The 22,405-nt window shown below is 43.2% G+C and overlaps 2 protein-coding genes and 2 non-coding genes across 4 annotated transcripts; 3 read left to right on the top strand and 1 right to left on the bottom strand.

Moving 5' to 3' along the window:
* Window positions 1–282: 282 nt before the first annotated feature.
* Window positions 283–1,481, top strand: MOS (MOS proto-oncogene, serine/threonine kinase). Its single transcript, XM_070382836.1, has one exon. It carries the CDS (start codon window positions 373–375, stop codon window positions 1,393–1,395), a length of 1,023 nt encoding a protein of 340 aa, XP_070238937.1. The 5' UTR covers window positions 283–372; the 3' UTR covers window positions 1,396–1,481.
* Window positions 1,482–6,599: 5,118 nt separating this feature from the next.
* On the bottom strand, window positions 6,600–6,763 carry LOC138990810 (U1 spliceosomal RNA). The gene has a single exon (XR_011466926.1). It is a non-coding gene; the product is annotated as a U1 spliceosomal RNA (small nuclear RNA).
* A 14,024-nt stretch (window positions 6,764–20,787) lies between these two features.
* RPS20 (ribosomal protein S20) lies at window positions 20,788–22,114 on the top strand. Its single transcript, XM_005889160.3, has 4 exons — window positions 20,788–20,947; window positions 21,132–21,231; window positions 21,492–21,565; window positions 21,895–22,114. The coding sequence occupies exons 1-4, from the start codon at window positions 20,945–20,947 to the stop codon at window positions 22,075–22,077; spliced, it is 360 nt and encodes a 119-aa protein (XP_005889222.2). The 5' UTR covers window positions 20,788–20,944; the 3' UTR covers window positions 22,078–22,114.
* LOC138990807 (small nucleolar RNA U54) lies at window positions 21,355–21,421 on the top strand. The gene has a single exon (XR_011466923.1). It is a non-coding gene; the product is annotated as a small nucleolar RNA U54 (small nucleolar RNA).
* Window positions 22,115–22,405: the final 291 nt, after the last annotated feature.

Consider the following 22,405-nt stretch of genomic DNA (forward strand, 5'->3'; position numbering starts at 1 on the left):
TGGGGGGAAGCCTACTTTATAATAATTAAAGAACTTGTAGAAGAGGGGTGATTCCTGGGGCAAGTCCAACTGTTTATCCGGTGAACCCTCTTCCAGGGCTTGTTTTATAAGAATTCACTGTAAGTGCCCAAGGGAAATGCCTTCATCTGAATGGGGTTGTGGTGCTGCCTGCGTTCAGATGGTTTCCCCAGCTGATAAAAGTCCTCGCTAAGGAATCGCACAGATGTGGCTCCTTTGGGGAAGATGAAGGCAGAGGAGACAAACAACGGGGTGGAGCGCAGGGGCAGTCTCCAGTGATGCCTGCAGGCCGGCGGGGTCCCCTGTTCCAGGCCGGCTCACCTGCGCCCCCGCGGGGTCCGCGCTGCAGGAGAGATGCCCTCGCCCCTCCCGCGGCGCCCTCACCTGCCCGGCGACCTCTCGCCGTCGTCGGGGGACTCGCGGCCCTGCAGCAGCCCCTGCGAACTCTTGGGTCGCATCCCGCCGCGGGCCCGGCGCCTCCGGCGCCGGCTGGCCTGGTGTTCCATCGACTGGGAGCAGGTGTGTCTGCTACGGAGGCTGGGCGCGGGTGGCTTTGGCTCGGTGTACGAGGCCACCTACCACGGCGTGCGCGTGGCCGTCAAGCAGGTGAGCCGGTGCTCCAAGAACCCGCGGGCGTCAAGGCGCAGTTTCTGGGCCGAGCTCAACGCGGCCCGGCTGCGCCATGCTAACATCGTGCGCGTGCTGGCGGCCAGCACGCACCCGCCCCCGGGTTTTGACAGCCTGGGGACTGTCATCATGGAGTTCGGGGGCAATATCACCTTGCACCAGGTCATCTACGGCCCCACCGGCTGCCCCGGGGACTCAGGCATGCAGCTGGGCTTGGAGAGGTGTCTAAAGTACTCCCTAGACGTGGTCAGCGGCCTGCTGTTCCTCCACGCGCAAAGCATTGTGCACTTGGACCTCAAGCCGGCCAACATCCTCATCAGTGAGCAGGACGTCTGCAAGATCGGGGACTTCGGCTGCTCCGCGAGGCTGGATGACCTGCGGAGCCCGCGAACGCCTCACCACCTGGGTGGCACCTACACTCACCGAGCCCCGGAGCTCCTCAAAGGAGAGCCTGTTACACCCAAGGCCGACATCTACTCCTTCGCCATCACCCTCTGGCAGATGAGCACGCGGGAGGCGCCCTTCTCGGGGGAGCGGCAGCACGTGCTCTACGCCGTGGTGGCCTACCACCTCCGGCCCGCCCTCCGGGCACCCATCTTCACCGACTCGGTCCCCAGGAAGACGCTGGCGGGCATTGTCCAGCGCTGCTGGGCGGCCCTTGCTCCCGAGAGGCCGAGCGCAGAACTTCTCTTGGGGGACCTCCACGCTTTGAAAGAGGAGCTGGGAGGACTCGAGACTGGATCCAGATAAGCGTCTGTCTTTGTTTCTGATCGTTTTTAACGAAGTGAAGATTTAGCGGGGGAAAAAATCATATAGGTAGGATGGATTTTTAGAAAATAAAGTCCCTAAAAAACTCCCTTTATCTCGAATGCTTTTTCTAAGACAAACCGCAGAGTGGTCGTGGTGCTCTTTGTCGTTATTTAGTCGCTAAGTCGTGTCCGACTCTTTTGCTACCTCATGGACTACAGCCGGCCAGGCTCCTCTGTCCATGGGCTTCTCCAGGCAAGAATACTGGAGTGGGTTGCCATGCCCTCCTCCAGGCAGTAACAGGTATTCCTGAATAAATTGTAAAAAAAAAAAAAAAAAAAAAGAAAAGAAAAATAGTTGTCTGCAACCCCAACAAAGAGGACAGCAGCTCATAACTCTTGTTTTCATTTAAATGGCTATTCTTTGTATTTGTTGTTGTTGTTGAGTCCCTAAGTAGTGTCTGACTCTTTGCTGACCCCATGGACTGTAGGCCACCAGGCTCCCCTATCCATGGGATTTCCTAGGCAAGAATACTGGAGTGGGTAGTCATTTCCTCCTCCAGGGGATCTTCCTGATCTTCCGGACCCAGGGATGGAATCAGGGTCTCCTGCATTGGCAGCCAGATTCTTTACCGCTGAGCCACCAGAGAAGCCCCCTGGTGGTTCTAGGACCTACCTTATCTCCTTACAGGGTTATGTTTTGCTTTCACAGCTACTGTGCTTACTGTAACAGTTCCATGGTACTATACTTTTTCAGATTTGTTATTTGTAAAACCAGGTTTTCCAAAACAGAACTGAATTAGAAAATGCCAAAATTTTTGATACTCAAATAACATGCTCCATACCCACCACCTAAATTTAAACTACTAACAGTTAATTTTGTTCCCATACTACATAAGTGAACACATTTTTTTTTAAAAGATTAATTTTCCTTCCTCCTCCAAAAACTTACTTGTTTCTAATGACCTTCACACATACAACTCTCAAACTGAGATAAATTTAGTTTTGTAGGAATAATATGTTAAATGATTTCTTGTGATATTTTGAACTTGTATAATTTTGCTAAAATACTTCTGAACTGGGTCCCAGTTATCTGCATGAGACAACAAGGAAAGATTACACGATGTGAGAAGAAATAATAACCTTGAGAAATAGTAAAATTTAACATTGGGATGGAGGAAAGCAGACAAGGAGAACCAGATTCCCATCCTAGAAATCAAGGCCATGGTTGCTGGTAGATGGATTTAGAACAATGAGGTGACTGAACCCGGTTTTTAGGGCAAAGTTGACTTCTGTTCAGCAACAACACTTTCAGCAAGGGCTTTAGGTAGGAGCTACTGCTGTTCAGTAGCTAAGTTGGGTTCAACACTTTGCGATCCCATGGACTGCAGCACGCCAGGCTTCCCTGTCCTTCACTGTCTCCCAGAGTTCACTCAAACTCATATCCATTGGGTCAGTGATGCTATCCAACCATCTCATCCTTTGCCACCCACTTCTCCTCTTGCCCTCAGTCTTTCCCAGCATCAGGGTCTTTTCCAATGAGTTGGCTCTTTGCATCAGATGGCCAACATATTGGAGCTTCAGCATAAGTCCTTCTAATGAATATTCAGAGTTGATTTCCTTTAGGATTGCCTGGTTTGAGCTCCTTGCAATCCAAAGGACTCTCAAGAGTCTTCTCCAACACCACAGTTCAAAAGCATCAATTCTTTGGCGCTTAGTGTTCTTTATGGTCCAACTCTTACACCCATACATGACTAATGGGAAAACCATAGCTGTAACTATATGGACCTTTGTCGGCAAAGTGATGTCTCTATGATGTAGGAGCTGTGCTTGGTCTTTAAAGAATGAAGTGACTGGATGAGGTCATTAGGACAAAGTTGACTTGCCTTTAACAACACCACTTTAACAACAGCTTGATATAGAAGCTATGCTTGGATTGTTGCGGCAGAAGGGAGAAGCAGAAACCTTAAGAGGGGGTGAGATGCACAGAAGTGTTTTGCGATTGCTGGTTTGGTTGAGTTTACTTTTAGGATAAAAGAAGTGAGTTTATCTGTAAAAGAAGCAAGAGGAGACAGTGATGACCGGTGAGGTTTTAAGAACTTGTGTAAGAAATGAAAAGGAATGCCAGAGGAAAGAGACTGTGGCCTTGGAGAGGAAGAATGTCTCTTTTTGGATGTGGGCAGAGGGCAGGACAACTGCCACCACAGATGAGACTTTAAGCAGGAGGAAGAGGGACTGGGGAGGTTCACATCTTTGGACTTCCACTTTCTTCTGTTAAGAGAGATTGAGAGTAGGGGGTCCACAGTGTGAGGTGATGGGTTAGAACCATTCTCCAGGGAAGCAAAAGGGAGCTGTCTATGACTGCATGGTATTGGTCCAGTGCTCTGGGCTCTGTCTACAAAGCTGGGGACAAACCAGCCACAGACCCATACCAACAAAAGCTTCCCTCTGTGCATGGTAGCAACAGGAGTTCATGGTTGGCATGTTTAAAATAAAATGGATTGAAGAAATTACAGAGGATCAGTTTGTTACACCAGATGCGTTAAAACAAGATTTGAACTATGCTGAGATACCTTATTTCAGACAGACAAGCCATGTAAAGATACCTGTTAAAAGCATTCTTAAATAAATTCTGGAATTCAGTTCCCCAAACGAACATGGCCACAGCTCAGATCCAAACATCTTCCCTGCTCCTGGGAACTGCATAGAGTGACATAGAGAAAAGGGGCTAGGGACCTTGTAAACCCCACGGTCAGGAACACTAAGAGACAGAAAATGTACAGACTCCAAATGTCAGCAGTGACACCTAATGACTGGAAGAGCTTGCCGGGAAAGAAAGCAGGGAGCCGTGGCAGGTGGCTCAGGGGAGGACCTTGTCATGGCAGATACCAGAAAGACTTTGCAAAAATACACGCTCTGAAGAGCAGGTGGCCGAGTAGAGGGCACAAGTTGAGGATGAAACTCCTGAGAACAGGGCTGAGATCATACAGAGCTAAGCTTACAAGAGTTATGAGGGAGCAAAAGAGAACAGAGTGTTGAGGAGGATCTACCCACTGCTGAGCTCGGAAAGCAGTTAACTGAGAGGGTCACTGGGTACGGGGTCCGGAAACACAAGACAGCCACAGAAGCCCCCTGATAAACACGGAGAAATGAAAAACTTTCCCAGGGTCACACAGCTAAGTGATTGGGCCAGAACCCATGTCCTTAACCATTCTACTTCACCACCCAGAATGGTGGTGATGTCAGGGAATACCCTACTCTTAGCTTCATGATTTCAAACGTTTAAATGTATTTTATCTAATTCACAAAAGTCAACCAAGAAAATTGCTGTTGGAGGCATTACTTGCTACAACATTAGGATAGTGTCATTGGGGATGGTTTTTAAAGGGAAACAGAAAGGTATCTGACAAAAATTGTATGGTGCCCAATGCTGATAGAAGGCGATAGATAAAGAGTATACTTGGGGCTTCCCTGGTGGCTCAGTGGTGAAGAATCCACCTGCCAGTGCAGGAGATGCAGGTTCACTCCTTGAGTTGGGAAGATACCCTGGAGAAGGAAATGGCAACCCACTCCAGTATTCTTGCCTGGAAAATTCTACAGTTAGAGGAGCCTGGTGGGCTACAGTTCATGGGGTTGCAAAGAGTTGAACACAACTTAGCAACTGAGCATGCATGCATTAAATGGGAGCAGACAGCTCAGTTTATTTCTTTTATAAAAAATCCTTTAATATGAAAAAGGAAAATAAAAAAATTTATCCTTAGAGACCTATATAAAAGGCACTATTGGTTACTTGAAAAAAACAAGGTTTATTTTTTTTTAATCTAGAAAACAGTATAGAGAGCTTTGAAGTTAAAGCTATGGTAATAATATAAATTAAAATTCATTAGGAAAATTGATACATAAAGATAAATGAATTTCTCAGAAACCAGGAGAAAAGCAAAATACATTGAAAATAGCAAGACAAGGCAATGGGAGGCTCAGTCTGGGAAGACTAATATCCAAATTTTAGAAGTTCTAGGAAGAGAAAAACATGGAAAATAGGACAAAAGTATCAACAATTTAGAAACCAAAATCTTCCAGATTGAAAAGATGATTTCCCAGACAATGAATGAAAACACACTACCAGAAGGCATATCACCATAAGATTTTGGAACAGTAGGGACAATGAGAAAGTCCTGAAAACCTCTGGAATTTTATTAAAAATCCAGATCACTTACCAAAGATAAGAATCCTGAAAGATAATGGAGGCTACTACTTACAAAATTCTGAGGGAAAATCATTTCCAACATAGAATTCTATACCCAGCCAAACTATCAGCTGAATGAGCAAGCTGACTAAAGACCTCTCCACACATGCAAGGTCTCACAATTTTACTTCTGTGCACCTTTTCTCAGGGAACTACTTGAGGGTTTACTCCACCAAAAGCGAGTATATAAACCAAAGAAGAAGAAAAAGAAAACACAGGATCCAGGAAATCAGTACAATACAGAGACAAAGGGCAAAGCTGATGGGGAGTAAAGATCACAAGCAGACTGGAGCAGGTCTGAAGATCCAAAGACAATAAAGTAAATGAATATCTGTGTTTGAATGGACTGAAAGAATACTTCCATAATTTGAAGAGAGTCTGGATTTAACTTAATGATGAGTACAGAGAAAACAAAGCAAATAAAACAAAGTTTATTAGCCTTTAGGGGGCATGAAATATTGGGCAGCACAAGAAAAGCCAATTTTCATAAGAAATGATTCAGTTCAAAATAGCCTTGTAGAGTTCTAATGATGTAATACACTATGTTGATCTAATCAGAGCTATAACATAAAAATGATGAAGAGTAGAGAAAGAATTATGACTATAGAGAACAGAAACAGGAGTGATCCTAATTTTCCAAAGACAGAAGTCACTAAACAATAACTGAAACTAAACAAATCAAGAAGAGTCTACATAAGCACACTATTTAGAGGTGCAGACTTAGACAACAAAATTGATAGCAAAAAGTTAAAAGTGGCTGGGAGACTCTAAGACTTTGTGTGACATTCTAGAGGGATTTGGCGGGGGGGTGGGTGGTAATAATTCTAGTGCAACTATTTGACTCTTTGATGTGCATGTATAACTGATGAAAATCAAAACTAAATTCAAAAATAAAAAGAAATTGAGTGTGTGGCTAGGTCTTAGGAGAAGATGGACAATAGGGATATATATATATATTTTTTTAGGGGATAGCACGAACACAGTCCCCTACTACCACAAATTATGTGGTCGAGATTCCCACATTTGGGAAAGTCACAGAGGTCAGCACATCAGGAGTGCAATGGATGAGCCTCGCCCTGGGAAAACCACCTTCCTGATCATGGTATCTCTCCTGCCAGGTAAGCATGATAGGGACATATTTTAATGTGGTTTTTCTATAAAAAGAATTTTAAGAAACAAACAATATCAAAGTGATTGAACTAAATATTTTTTGATTATGCTGATACATGTGTATCAACTCACTATGAGTAATCCATACTTTCTTTATAATAGAGTAATAAAACAGTACAGTCTCCCCCAAAAGACTAAAAGAAAAACATAAGCCACCCATTCAGCTAAGGAAAGCAGAAGCAGCTGAGAAGGACTGAACTAAAGCAAGACAGCTTCCTGAACACTGCTGGATAGGGCATCAGATTACAAAAAGGGAAAACCTAAAGGTCTATGGAATAATAGAGTGCAGCCAGAAGAAATTTAAAGGGAAAGGAGAAAGAAAAAAGCCTTGACAGAATAATGGCAGCCAATGCCAGAAGCCAGTCCTCTTACAGAGGAGTCGAGTTACAGAATCTCCCTGGCTTCAGAACTGGAAGTAGACCTTGCCCCTTTGGAACGGTAAATCATATTAGAACACACTGTACTGTCCGTCTGACCAAATATTTGTCAAACAGTGAGTAATTGTGAAGTCCTTAAGAAATTCCAATTCTGACGCAAGATGGAGAATAAGAATCTTTTTTAAAGACAGAAAAAATAACCTGTTTTCTCCCCTATTTCTCAAGTGAATGTCATGACAAGGGTCACACTGGTCTACTCTGGGTAGATCACGTGACCATCACTCACTGTCTCCCGGAATGTTTCTTTCCACAATTATTTCTGAATTTCCTGCTATCGTGGATTTCCCTGGTGGCTCAGTGGTAAAGAATCTGCTTGTCAATGCAGGAGATGCGGCTTCCATCCCTGGGTCAGGAAGATCCCCTGGAGAAGGCAATGGCAACCCACTGCTGCATTTGCACCTGGATAATCCCATGGACAGAAGAGCCTGGCAGGCTATAGTCCATGGGGTCACAAAGAGTCGGACATGACTTAGCATCCAAACAACAACAGGTCCACTGTCCAGTATTGGTTTTAATTAGATTTGAGGACAACTTTTAGATTACATTTATCAGCATTCTTCCCACTCTCCATATTTTACAGATTTCTCCTTAGGCAACAAAAATCTAATTTTAAAGTTGTTTTTTTTTTTCCTCCTAATTCTCTGAAGAGGGTCCCAGAGTCAGATCTCTATTTGGAACTCACAACAGGGCAGATACCTGATGAGTAGAGGGACCCCCATGATTGGTGTTTTATTTGTGAAACTGAAAGTGAAAGTCACTCAGTCGTGTGACTGAGTGGAGTATACTCTTTGTGACCCCGTGGAGTATACAGTCCATGGAATTCTCCAAGCCAGAATACTGGAGTGGGTAGCTGTTCCCAACCCAGGGATCAAATCCAAGTCTCCCACATTGCAGGCAGAGTCTTTACCAGCTGAGCCACCAGGGAAGCCCATACAGAGGCTCAAAGACCTCATGGAAAAGACTACTAAGAAGTTGGGGCTGTTATTAATAGTTGGCCCCCATCCACAATCCCTCTGCCTCTCCCCATCAAAAGGACACAACCGCAACCAGGAAAAAATGACTTCTCTTTAATTGGGGAGGAACTGTTCAAATGGAAAATAAATTTACCCTGAAGAAGATATCAGGATTGCTCTAGAGAAGGAAGGAGAAAGCTGTTTTGAGGCTCCTTCCAGGAATTTGCCCCTGGAGCCAATGGAGGCTTTAGGTGGAGTTGAAATGAGAATACTGGAAGGAAGGAGGCGCCAGGGGGCGCTGCTGGCTCACTGCTGGGGTGCGCTTCTCCCTGCCTGCAAAGTGGAAAGTCCTCAAAGGACAGAGGGCAGCAGCCTGGGGAGGTGTCAGGACACTCACAGGACAGGCAGGCAGTGTCCCCAGCAGAGGGAAGAGGGTACCCATCTCTCCTGACTGTAGCCGTGTTTAGTGATTGTACCATCTGGGAAAGCCGAGGAAACCAAAGAGTGAATCAATCATGCTTCTTGTTTTCAAGGACTTTTAGCCTACCACCAACTTTACTAAAACTATATATATATTTTTTTAAATAAATACTTTACATACCACATACCAAAATCATTTCCAGATGGATTAGAGAGCATCTGTAAAACTGGAGGAAAATAGAATCGAATAGTTAATACGAATTTGCAGGAGGAGGAGATTTCCAAGTTTTTATAAAAGCAGTGAAAAAAATGTATAAAGGAGATTGTCAGGTTTAATTATATAAAAATTATAACTTCTGGATATTAAAATGTGAATAAATAAAATATGAACAAGGGACTGAGAAAAATATTTAGCCAAAGTGTGACTGGGGAAAAAGGTTACTGTTTTTTTTTTTTCTATAAAGAACACATAAAAATAAAACTAAAAAATTATCATGCCCTAATAGGGAAACATAAAAAAATCTTGAAAAGTCAATTCATAATAAAGAAAATACATTTAGGACACAAATATAAAAAAAGGAAAATATCTCACAATTACTGAAGAACTGCAAATTAAAAATACAGTGTCTTAAAAATACATACATGCACAAAATCCTTACTGCTAATGAAATTGTGGCAAACAGGATCTTCCATGCATTGCTGGTGCCAGCATAGGATACAATAATTTGGAAAGTACTTGCAGTTTGGCAACGATATTAAGATTCTCTAAAACATTTATATTCACTGATTCAATAATTATGTCTCTGGAAATCCATCTTACCAAATATTAATTAAAACATAAAATAAGCATCTTAATGAACAGAATTGTTCACTCAGGGCCATTTATTCTGGAGAAAAATTCAAAACAAGGTAAATATCCAAAATGATTAAATAAATTACAGTACACAGTTGATTCAAAATGTTATGATGGTGGTGATGAAAATACTTGTACTACATGTATACTATGAAAATACTTGTACTACATCATTAAGTGAATGAAGAAGAGTCTAAAACTTTGTATTAGTTTGATTATTACCTTTTAAAAATCAATACATTTTTCATAAAATATACAGACAAAAAGACTGAAAGAAGTTTTGTTTGTTTGGGGCTGGTTGTCTGGGGAACTATGAATGTTTCTTTTCTTCCTTTTTTAAAACTTCTCTCTTTTTTCAAATTTCTAAAAATTCTTTATAACATAAACATTCATTTAAAAATGAAAAGTCACAAAAATCACTTGCATTTCTATACATTAACAATGAACAATCTGAAAAGAAAATCAAGAAAACTCCACTTGTAATACATCAAAAAGAATAAAATACTTAGGAATAAATCTAACCAACAACATAGAAGACTTATACCCTGATAACTACAAAACATTGCTGAAAGAAATTAAAGAAGATATAGATAAATAGAAAGACATCTCATGTTCATGGATTGGAAGACTTTAATATTGTTAAAAATGCCTAGACTACTCAAAGTGATCTACCTATTCAACATAATCCCTATCAAAACCTTGATGGAAATTTTTCAGAAATAGAAAAATTCATCCTTAAATGCATAGGGCATTTCAAGGGACCTCTGATAACCAAATCAATTTTGAAGAACAAATTTGAAAGCCTCACACTTCCTGTTTCAAAACATTACAAAGACCCAGTAAGCAAAAGAGCACGGTGCTAGCATAAAGACAGAGAAATAGACCAATGGAATACAATAAAAGCCCTTCTGAAATAAGCCCTCGCTTACATCATCAAATGACTTTTGATAAGGGTGCTGAGACCACTTAGTTGGGAAAGGACTGTCTCTTGACCAAATGGTTCTGGGAACTGGATATCCTCATGCAAAAGAATGACATGGGACCCTTATACTATATGCAAAAATTAACTCAAAATGGATTAAAATCTAAACATAAACCCTAAAACTATAAAATTCCCAGAAGAAAACGAGGAAACCTTCACGATATTGGACTTGGCAGTAATTTCTTGGATACGACACTAAAGGTATAGGCAACAAAAGCAAAAATGAACAAATGGGGCTACACCAAACTTCAGGACGTGAAAGGAAACAGAGAAAAGGCAACCTAGGGAATGCAAGGAGTTATTTGCAAGTCATGTATCTGATGACGGGTTATATTCAGGATATATGACAAACTCCTACAATTCAACAACTAAAATCAAATAACTTGAATTTCAAATGGGCAAAGGAATTCAGACACCCCCAGAGGAGATATACAAAGCATATGAAAAGATGCTCATTATCACTAATCGTCACAGAAATGCAAATCAAAACCAAAACAAAGTATCACCTAACATCCATTTGGGTGACTACTAGCAAAATATCCCAGAATATCAAGTGTTGAGGATGTGGAGAAATTGAAATGCTTGGGCACTGTGGCTGGGACTGTAAAATTGTGCAGCGGTCTCTATTGAGCATTCTTTTTAATATTTATTTATTTGACTGCCTCGGGTCTTAGTTGCAGCACTCAGGACACTCAGGATCTTCACTGAGGTGCAGATTCTTTAGCTGTTATGCATGGGCTTAACTGTCCCATAGCATGTGGGATCTTAGTTCCCCAACAAGGGATCGAACTTTCGTCCCGTGAATTGCAAGGCAGATTCCTAACTACTGGACCACCAGAGGAGTCCCGTCTATTGAGTATTGAAACAGTATTGAGGTTCCTAAAAAAAGTGTAAAAAGGAACTACTGTGATCCAGCAGTCCCACTTATAATATATATAAAAAGAATTGAAAGACAAACTGTGGTTATTCAGATTGGAGTATTTGGCAGACATTTCCTGGGGAATGAATGAAGTGAGCCCATCAACAAGGAAAACAATCAGTAGTCAATTATCAATAATAAAAACCCAGGCTTCAAGCAAAAATTCGCACTTTGGAAAACTTGTAGCTGCCACCATGAACTTCACAGCATCCCAATACATAACAACTTTACTGTAGTGATGTTAACAGATGTGACATTTTAATATTATATAATCAAACATTTAGAAGAGCTGCATAAGCCAGTGAATCAATATTTTCCAAAGGACTAATGCACAATGTTGCAAAAATATACATGAGTAACGATAAAAGATCCATTCAAGGTACCAGTGTGTGTGTGTGTTAGTTGCTCAGTCGTGTCTGACTCTTGGCCACTCCATGGACTGTAGTCTGCCAGGCTCCTCGGTCCATGGAATTCTCCAGGCAAGAATCCTGGAGTGGGTTGCCATTTCCTTCTCCAGCAAGGTACTAGAGACTGATTTTTTTTTAATGTAAGAGAGTACAAAAAGGTCAGGGATATGGTTTCAGATTCCGACTGTAACTAATCTTTAAGAAAATATCACTGGGACTTCCCTGGCAGTCCAGTGGTTAGGACTCTGCTCTTCCAATGCAGGGGGTGCGTGATCAATCCCTGGTCAGGGAACAAAGGTCCCACATGAACGAGGTGTGACCAAAAAGATAAAAATTAAAAAACTGAGGGACTGCAATAAAAATTGAGATAAAAGCAGAAATCAATGAATCAGAAGACAAAAATAAAATAAAACTTAAAAAAATGGAAGAAACTACCACTCATCCAGCTTTGGTATATCAAAGACTATCCTGAATATCTGAAAAGATAATTAAAGTTATCCTCCTTTTACCAGCTACATATCTGTGCCTCTACAAAAACAGAGTATTATGACAGACTGGATGCAGAAAGCAGATATGATATTTCTTCCTCTATTACACCAGACATTAAAGAGATTTGCAAAAATGTAAAAACAGTGCCACTCTTCTCACTAAACTTTTTTGTTATGGAAAATACCCTTATTTTTCCATAAAAATATGTGGTGCCAAAGAAGCAACTCTGGAAGTTTTTCCTGCACGCCCTAGAAAAGTTGATGGAGTAGTGTGGTAATGGGTGCCTTACAGATTTGGTAGAATGCATGCTTTTTTGAGAGTTAACTATAAACTTTAACTTTTTAACTATATACTTTCTTTCTATGGTAGTTGATTTGTCTCAGTCTCTCTTTTCTGGGGTCAGTTTTGGCAATTTAAATGTTCTAGAACAGTGATTCTCAAACTTTTTGGTCTTAGGAACTCTTTATATACTTAAAAATTATTGCGGATCCCCACGAGCTTTTGTTTACGTGGTTTATTTATATCTACAGATATTGGCTATGAAAAGTGAAAGTGAAAGTCGCTCAGTCGTGTCCAACTCCTTGTGACCCCATGAACTATACAGAATTCTCCCAGCCAGAATACTGGAGTGGGTAGCCTTTCCCTTCTCCAGGGAATCTTCCCAACTCAGGGATCAAACCCAGGTCTCCTGTATTGCAGGCGGATTCTTTACCAACTGAGCTATCAGGGAAGCCAGTATTTGTTATAATAGAGACTAAAAATTGGGAAATTTAAAAACATTTACTTATTTTAAAATGGTAACAGATTTAAAAATATAGCAATGAATAAATCTGTATATTCACAATGTTGCAGTTATCTGTTGCTGAACAGAAAAGCTGCCACACAGTGGGCAGATGAAAACAGCATGTGGTTAGATCTCACTTCCCGTGGATCGGGAATCCAGGCAGGCTCAGGCTCAGGGTCCCTTGTGAAGGCTGCACTCAAGCTGTAGGCTCCTGCAGGGGGAAGATGGCTCCCAACACCCAGGGTTACTGGCAGCATCTCAGTGCTTTGGGGCTATTGCAGCAGGAGCCTCAGTTCCTTGCTGGCCACAGGATGCCTTCATTTCCTGCACACGCGCCTCTCCATCCAGTGTCTCCTGTGGGGATAGCTGCTCCACCAAAGCTAGCGACTAGGGGCCAGCAGGCCAGGGATCAGCACCGTAGTTAATCTATTCGTGGAGGGTGACAGCCCAGCACTTTTCCCTGAAGAGGAGGGCATGATCACAGCGACAGGAATTGCAGGTGGGAGGGCGAGCATGGGGGTCTCATCAGAGGGCGTCCCCATACAGGAGCGATGGGGCAGAATTCACCCGTGGTGAGAGCCAGGGGCTCCAATCTTCTCACAAAGGAAGGCAAACTGTAGAAATCTTTTATAAAAATTGTGGGGACTTCCCTGGTGGTCCAGTGGCAGAGACTCTGCGGGCCCAATGGAGGGGGGCCAGATTAGATCCCTTGTCAGGGAACTAGATCCCACATGCTGCAACCAAGACCTGGCAAAGCCAAAGAAAAAAGTGTACGAATTCCACATAACATGAGAAGCACAAGCCCAGGAAAAAGTAACTGATAAGAGAAACACATCCCTGGCTCCCCTGCAGGACATCGGAATCACAAGGTCTGGCTGTGGATATCCTCTGCAGGTTACCTGTGAAAGCTAGAAAACGGCGCTGAGTAATTCTTCAGGTTGAAACAAGGGACAGTAGCATCTCTAGGCCTGCAAGCCTAGGAACAGGAGGATTAAAGGGAGGAGGGGCGTACTGAGGCCCAGGGGGCCTGGCATTCAGCCTCACCCCTACAGAGAATTCCCTGAGCTCAGCAGTTCAATATGATTGAAAATTACCAACCCTGAAGCAGGCTGCATATGAATCGTTGTCAGTGAAAAGACCTTCCTGTGTCCTTGGTTCTTTTCCACTGCTCACTTTGCGGACCAATGTTAATGAGCAAACAGAGTTAACTGACTGTGGCTGTCTATGGAATTTCAAACTAAAAATTGAAAGAGTTTTTTTAAAAAATGAGGATTCTTGGATAAAGAAGATGTGGTACATCATACAATGGAGTATCACTTGGCCATGAAAAGGAATGAAATGATGCCATTTGCAGCAACATGATGGACCTAGAGATTGTCATACTGAGTGAAGTAAGTCAGACAAGACACTTACCATGTTATTTCTTATATGTGTAATCTTAAAAAAGGTACAAATGAATCTATTTACGAAACAGAAATAGACTCACAGATGTAGAAAACAAAGTAGGTGGGAGGGATGAATTATGAGATTCTGCCATAGACACACTACATGTAAACTGCAGAGCTAAAAAGGACCTAGTGTACAGGACAGAGAACTCCACCCGATAATCTGTAATGACCAACACGGGAAAAGGACCTAAGAGAGTAGGTATATGTGAATGTATAATTCATTCACTTTGCTATACAGTGGAAACTAACATTGTAAATCAACTCTACTGCAACACAAAAATTTTTTTAATGTAGATTCTACCTTAAAATGGATCTCTACAAGGAGATCAAACCAGTAAATTTTCCTAAAGGAAATCAGTCCTGAATATTCATTTGAAGGATTGATGCTGAAACTCAAGCTGCAATACCAGGCCACCTGATTTGAAGAACTGACTCACTGGAAAAGACCCTGATGCTGGGAAAGATTGAAGGCAGGAGGAGAAGGAGACGACAAAGGATGTGATGGTTGGATGGCATCACCAAGGATCACCAACTCAATGGACATGAGTTTGAGGAAGCTCCGGGAGTTGGTGATGGACAGGGAAGCCTGGCGCGCTGCAGTCCATGGGGTCGCAAAGAGTCTGTCACAACTGAGTGACTGAACTGAACTGATCTTAAAATGAACATATATTAGTAGCTCAGTGAAATTTCTGACCTCAACTAGAGTGAAATCTATGAAGCCCTTCTATGTCATTTTCTTTAACATAAGAGGATTTTAACCTCTCAGACATTCTAATGCTACTAGTGATGAAGATTAGACTAACGTACACTGAGAAACAGGGCTTCCCAGGTGCCTGCCAATGCAGGTTACACATGACAACACAGGTTTGATCCCTGGGTTGGGAAGGTCCGCTGGAGGAGAGCAAGGCAACCCACTCCAGTATTCTTGCCTGGGAAATCCCATGGACAGAGGAGCCTGGTGGGCTATAGTCCACGCAGTCGCACAGAATTGAACACGACTGAAGCTACTTGGCGCACATGCACGAAGAGAAGTAGCACAGGATAGTGGCCACGATGCAGCCTCTGAGTTCCAGCTAGACAGTGTGGGTTCAGACAATGGCTTTTCCTGTGACCTTGGGCAGGCCACCTAAGCTCAGCTTTCTCATGTATATAGAATATGAATCCAAGGTTGACGTGAGGATCAAACAAATGGATGAGCACACAGGTAGTCCCTTTCCAGCAGTGTCAGCTACTATCACGTAGGTGACAGTACACGTTAGGTGCTCGGATCCCCACCTGCAATCCCAGTAAAGCGGGAGCCTCCTTTCCACACAACAGAGGTGGACACGGGACCAAGTTTTTATTCTTTCTCTTTCTGGTTTCTATTCTGAAGTTTCAGAGTGAGAAGTCGTCACAGAAATTTTATTTAGATCAAAAATTAAATAAAATAGTGTCTAAGCAGAGTCATCCACATTCAACAATCTATTCTTATTATTTTCTTTCCACACGTACACATGGGTACCATGAAGTGAGTCGTTTTGAACTGTTGCTAATTTCCTTTTGAAGTCGTTTGATGACACTGTCATTGCAGCGAAAGACCAGCAGATGGCTGTCCACAAAAACACACAAATACCTGCAGGAAAAGGCTTTACAAGATAGTTTCCAAAGAACTGCAAAAATTAGTGCAAGAAAGCTATAGATGTCAATATTGAAAACACAGACTTTGTAACGATCTTAAGAGTACTTTTTAACAGACTTGGTTGCCAAGGGAGAAGGAGGGTGGGGAGGGATGGACTGGGAGTTTGGGATTAGCAAACTATGATATGTAGATGAATAAACAACGAGGTCCCATTATATAGCACAGCGAATTACAATCAATATCCTGTAATAAACCATAATGGAAAAGAATATGAAAAAGAATATACATGTATACAACTGAATCACTTTGCTCTACAGCAGAAATTAACACCACATTCTAAATCAACTATACTCCAATAAAAATTTTTTAAAGAATATCTTTACATTTGAGACAAAAATTTAATTCTATTCTTCACACAAAAATCTTTGTCACACTGCCAGAAGAAGTATCTATGGGAGTATAACCTTCCCAGAGGGCAATTTACTTAATGCCAAAGTATTTAAAATATGTTTTTCTTTGATGAAGCCATCAAAAAATAAATATACCTAGTCATTGATCTAAGATATTAAGCCTGAGCTAAAAAAATCTATCTACAGCAGTGGTTCTCATTTTGGGGTGGTTTTGTCCCGTGGGGGGACATTTGATGATATCTAGGGATGTGTTTGTCACAACTGGAGGGGAGGGGCTGGGACAGGCATCCAGTGGGCAGAGGCCAGGATACCCTAAACATCCTACAACACACAAGACAGCCCCCCTCAACAGAGACTCATGTGGCCCCAAATGTCAACTGTGCTGAGACTGAGACACCCTGGACTAGAAGCATGTGCCTCGTGTACTGTTTTTGTAAGAGTGAAGCAGTGAAAACAACTTAAGTGTCCAAAACAGAAGACTAGCTGAATAAATGATGAATGACTCATCCATACAAGACAGTTGTTAAAAGGAATGTTGCAGAAGTATAATTATTGTGACAAAACATTCTGTGGATAAAGCTTACTGAACTGTATATGCAGTACGAGCCCACATTTTAAAGGGCTACATACACAGCTGAGGGTGTAAATAGGTGGTTTATCTCTGAATGTAGCATTCTGTATTTTATTCTTCTTTGTGCTTATCATTAAACGTTACTTTTTCTCCAATGAACATCTTACTAATATTAGAATATTACAATTTTAATACAAATTTGGGTACCACAGCAGTTGATAACTTTTGAGAGAAAAATATAACAAAACGTTTGAAACTAAACCTTATAAACTTCAAAACACTGATTTTTTTCATTGCATTCATCTAATATTTCAACTAGCCATTTCCTTAGTACCAGTCACGTCAAATGATTTTCCCCATAAATGCTGGGCGATATTTTGCCTTTTCCTATACTGAAATTCTTTTTCTATAGTCAGGAAGTCTAAGAATGGATGTACCACAATCACAAATGTACTTCCCAAGTATTTCACCACTGAATTTCTGGCTGTCTTTTGAGCACTTGTTGTTCGTTCAATCTTCCTGTTGTGTCCAACCGTTCATGACCCCATGGACTGCAGCACACCAGGCTTCCCTGTCCTTCACCATCTCCTGGTGTTTGCTCAGACTCATGTCCCTTTTGAGCACTAGTAAAACCTAAATGCAGCTGTAAGCTTTCTCTGAAGATGTATACTCGGTACTAATGCAGTTGTGGTTGATCACTACCAGGGGAGTTTAGGCAATTGTATTTTTGTCTATTTATGGCTGTTAGCCATACCCAGGTGGTGCTAGTGGTAAAGAACCACCTGCCAATGCAGGAGACACAGGTGACTTTGGTTCAATCCCTGGATTGGGAAGATCCCCTGGGGAAGAAAATGGTAAGCCTGAAGAATTCCAGTATTCTTGCCTGGAGAATCCCATGGACAGAGGAATTTGGTGGGCTACAGTTCACAGGGTCACAAAGAGTCAGACATGACTGAGTGACTGAGCATGAGCCCTGCCAAGACATAAAAGCCCAAAGTTATGAAGTCTCATTTAGATTACAACTAGTAAAACAAGAAAGCAGGTTTTTGGATTTTCTGCTGCAAATTCTATTAATAAAGTCTTTACAGCCAATGGATGACATTTTAAAATAACTGAACTGAAAAATGTCCAAATTTTAACACTTAAATTACTTGTTAAATAGAAGCAAAATCTAGAACATATTCTTTGTGAGCCAAAGATAGCCAGGTATTAGCTGTGCCCCATTATCCAGGAAAAAGTCAATGAGATTATTTAATCTGTTTCAAGTATAATTTCCCTCCAAGGAACAGAAGAGAAAGGCTCAAGAAAGGCCCCGAACTGGAAGGATTAGATTTGAGTCTGAGCAAATCACTCTTATGCACTCAGGTTCACCTGCAAAATAATAGGAGGTTATTGACCCTCACTTCTGCCCTGTATCAAAACCCAGCTCACCCATTTCGGCCTGCATAACCACTCCGTCATCTGTAAGCACGTGTGTCCTCCTGGCCACCAGGTCAGCCGACCACTCTCCGGGTGTCCACTGTACTCTGTCCATATCTGACTATGAACAGACAGATGCTCAGTATTGGGGAGGTCCTCAGGGATCTCGGCCAACCTCACTTTATCCCGACAGAGGAGATTACACACTTTTGAGTTGAATCAGTTGGAGGGCCTGGGTGTCCAGGCGGGGGCCTTGGATGCACGACACGCCCCCAGATAAGCGGGCAGCGCGGGGAGCATTTGACCTTAGGTCCAGACGGAAGAACTTCACTCACGTACTTTCTAGAAACAGACTGCAGATGTTTCTGCCCGCCTGAGAAGCCAGAGGATGAAATACCACAAAAGGATGTTCCAGGCTATGAAAAATAACTGCTAATTTAAAAAAATAACATGACCAGTCATTTTTCCTGATATCCACGTGAGTTGTGCTCAGAAAAGCTACCGCTTCACAGAGTACCAGTGATTGGGTTTCTACGGGCAGTGGACTTTGCAGCGTAGAAGCTGCAAGCACGGAGGCCGGCGGTCTGCGCACCAAGCCGGGGAGTTTGTGGGGTTTTAGGTCAGGTCCTGGAAGATGATGCTCTGAAAGTGCTGCACTCTATATGCCAGCAAATTTGGAAAACTCAGCAGTGGCCACAGGACTGGTAAAGGTCAGTTTTCATTCCAATCTCAAAGAAAGGCAATGCCAAAGAATGCTCAAACTACCGCACAATTGCACTCATCTCACACGCTAGTAAAGTAATGCTCAAAATTCTCCAAGCCAGGCTTCAGCAATACGTGAACCGTGAACTTCCAGATGTTCAAGCTGGTTTTAGAAAAAGCAGAGGAACCAGAGATCAAATTGCCAGCATCTGCTGGATCATTGAAAAAGCAAGAGAATTCCAGAAAAACATCTATTTCTGCTTTATTGACTATGCCAAAGCCTTTGACTGTATGGATCACAATAAACTGTGGAAAATTTTGAAAGAGATGGGCATACCAGACCACCTGATCTGCCTCTTGAGAAACCTGTATGCAGGTCAGGAAGCAATAGTTAGAACTGGACATGGAACAACAGACTGGTTCCAAATAGGAAAAGGAGTACGTCAAGCAAGGCTGTATATTGTCACCCTGCTTATTTAACTTCTATGCAGAGTACATTATGAGAGACGCTGGGCTGGAAGAAGCACAAGCTGGAATCAAGATTGCTGGGAGAAATATCAATAACCTCAGGTATGCAGATGACACCACCCTTATGGCAGAAAGTGAAGAGGAACTAAAAAGCCTCTTGATGAAAGTGAAAGAGGAGAGTGAAAAAGTTGGCTTAAAGCTCAACATTCAGAAAACGAAGATCATGGCATCTGGTCCCATCACTTCATGGGAAACAGATGGGGAAACAGTGGAAACAGTGTCAGACTTTATTTTTTTGGGCTCCAAAATCCCTGCAGATGGTGACTGCAGCCGTGAAATTAAATCACGCTTACTTCTTGGAAGGAAAGTTATGACCAATCTAGACAGCATATCCAAAAGCAGAGACATTACTTGGCCAACATAGGTCCATCTAGTCAAGGCTATGGTTTTTCCTGTGGTCATGTATGGATGTGAGAGTTGGACTGTGAAGAAAGCTGAGCGCCGAAGAATTGATGCTTTTGAACTGTGTTGTTGGAGAAGACTGAGAGTCCCTTGGACTGCAAGGAGATCCAACCAGTCCATTCTGAAGGAGATCAGCCCTGGGTGTTCTTTGGAAGGACTGATGCTAAAGCTGAAACTCCAGTACTTTGGCCACCTCATGAGAAGAGATGACTCATTGGAAAAGACTCTGATGCTGGGAGGGATTGGGGGCAGGAGGAGAAGGGGACAACAGGGGATGAGATGGCTGGATGGCATCACCGACTCGATGGACATGAGTCTGGGTGAACTCCGGGAGTTGGTGATGGACAGGGAGGCCTGGTGTGCTGCAATTCGTGGGGTCACAAAGAGTCTGACACGACTGAACTGAACTGTAGTGTCCCCATCACCTCCGCCAGGTGCCCCCGAGGACGGCTCCGCCAGCACTCCACCTCCCGGCGCTCAGACTCCGCCTGGGCGACAGGGGGCGCGCGCAGCCACGCCTAGCCTGCCCCTTCGCGGGAGCCCCATCCCCGGTTCGCGCAGCCGCCTTAGAGCCCGCCGGACGATTCCTCTTCCGGGGCAGCGCGGAGAAGCGTGCGGGACCCGGATGCAAACGCGAGTGCGGCTATATAAGCGCCCCACAGGCCTCACGCCTTCCTCTTTGAGGAAGACGCGGTCGCGGCTGCAGCGGACTTGTGTGCCGCCCGCTCCTGCTCCTGACTCACCGCTGTTCGCTCTCGCCGAGGAACAAGTCGGTCAGGAAGCCACGCCGCAGCCATGGTGAGTCGGGGGCGTCCGGGTCGCGTCCTGGAGGAAGATTGGGCTGGAGGGAGGGAACGGGACTCGTTTGTCCAGGGAATGGGCTTATGAGATGCCGCTAGGAACTGTGAAGGGTCCGAGCGCGCTGGTCCCCGGACTTGATAAGCTACTTAAGGGTTTTTTATTCTCATTTGTGTGGTAACAGGCCTTTAAAGACACCGGCAAGACTCCCGTGGAGCCAGAGGTGGCCATTCACCGGATTAGGATCACCCTCACCAGCCGCAACGTGAAGTCTCTGGAGAAGGGTCAGTGCGGCGAATTCGGGGGTCTCGGGGCTTGTTCCTGAGCGAGGTCGGCTCTCGGGGGGGCCAGTGTCCTCTTTCAAAAGACAAGAATTAAGAGTGGTCCACACTTGGTGTGTGCCGTGTTGGCGGTGAGGAGAGAATTGCTGTGTTGACTTACGGTGATCGTCTTATACGCTATTCTGAGCCCGCGGCGGTTCGACTTTGAGCCGGCTCTTGTGCGTTAAGGGAACCAACTGAAGGATGCTTTTACTTCCCTGCAGTGTGTGCTGACCTGATCAGAGGCGCGAAGGAAAAGAATCTAAAAGTGAAAGGACCAGTTCGGATGCCTACCAAGGTGAGAGAGTGTGTCCTGGGCAGGAGGTGGAAGATGATAGTTGGAGAGAAGATGGAGAAATTAGAAAACATAAACTAAGTGAAATAGCACTGAACATGAAATAGAAAAAGTGAAGCAAACTAGGTAAAAGGTTCTGTTACAGTCCGGTTGCTTTTAAACATGGCTGCTCGATAGAAACATCTGGAGCTTTGGCGAAAAAAAGCAATACCTGGGCATTTATATGTTTAAAAAAATTCCAAGATAATTCTGATGTGCGTTTGGATATCAGAAGTGTCCTAGGGAAGCACAACAGACCATAAACGCTTGGTTTCCATTTTTTCTTGTTGCAGACTCTGAGAATAACTACGAGGAAAACTCCTTGTGGTGAAGGTTCTAAGACTTGGGATCGATTCCAAATGAGGATCCACAAGCGACTCATTGACCTGCACAGTCCTTCTGAAATTGTCAAGCAGATCACTTCCATCAGTATTGAGCCGGGAGTCGAGGTGGAAGTCACCATTGCCGATGCCTAAATCAACCTTTTTAATAAATCGATAATCAGTTGTTAAATTTTGTTGACTTATTTATAATACTGACAAGTCTTAGAAATAGAGTTGTGTTATGGAATTGATTCCACCTTTTAAGTAGAATAATCAGAATTAGATGGATAGCCTGTGGTTCTTGACCCTGTTTCCATTGTAAGCTAGTTTACACGTGACAGCATTTGAAAATGGAATTGTGTTAACTGCCACATGAGATCTTGCTATTGATGAATATTGGGGTTTTTGAACATGTGTGTGCGTTTAACTTTGGAACTGTCAGCAGTTTCTGGGATGATTCTAATGTGACCAGCTGTAGTTA

The sequence above is a fragment of the Bos mutus genome, chromosome 14 (genome assembly GCF_027580195.1).
Source record: "Bos mutus isolate GX-2022 chromosome 14, NWIPB_WYAK_1.1, whole genome shotgun sequence".
Lineage (NCBI taxonomy): Eukaryota > Metazoa > Chordata > Mammalia > Artiodactyla > Bovidae > Bos > Bos mutus.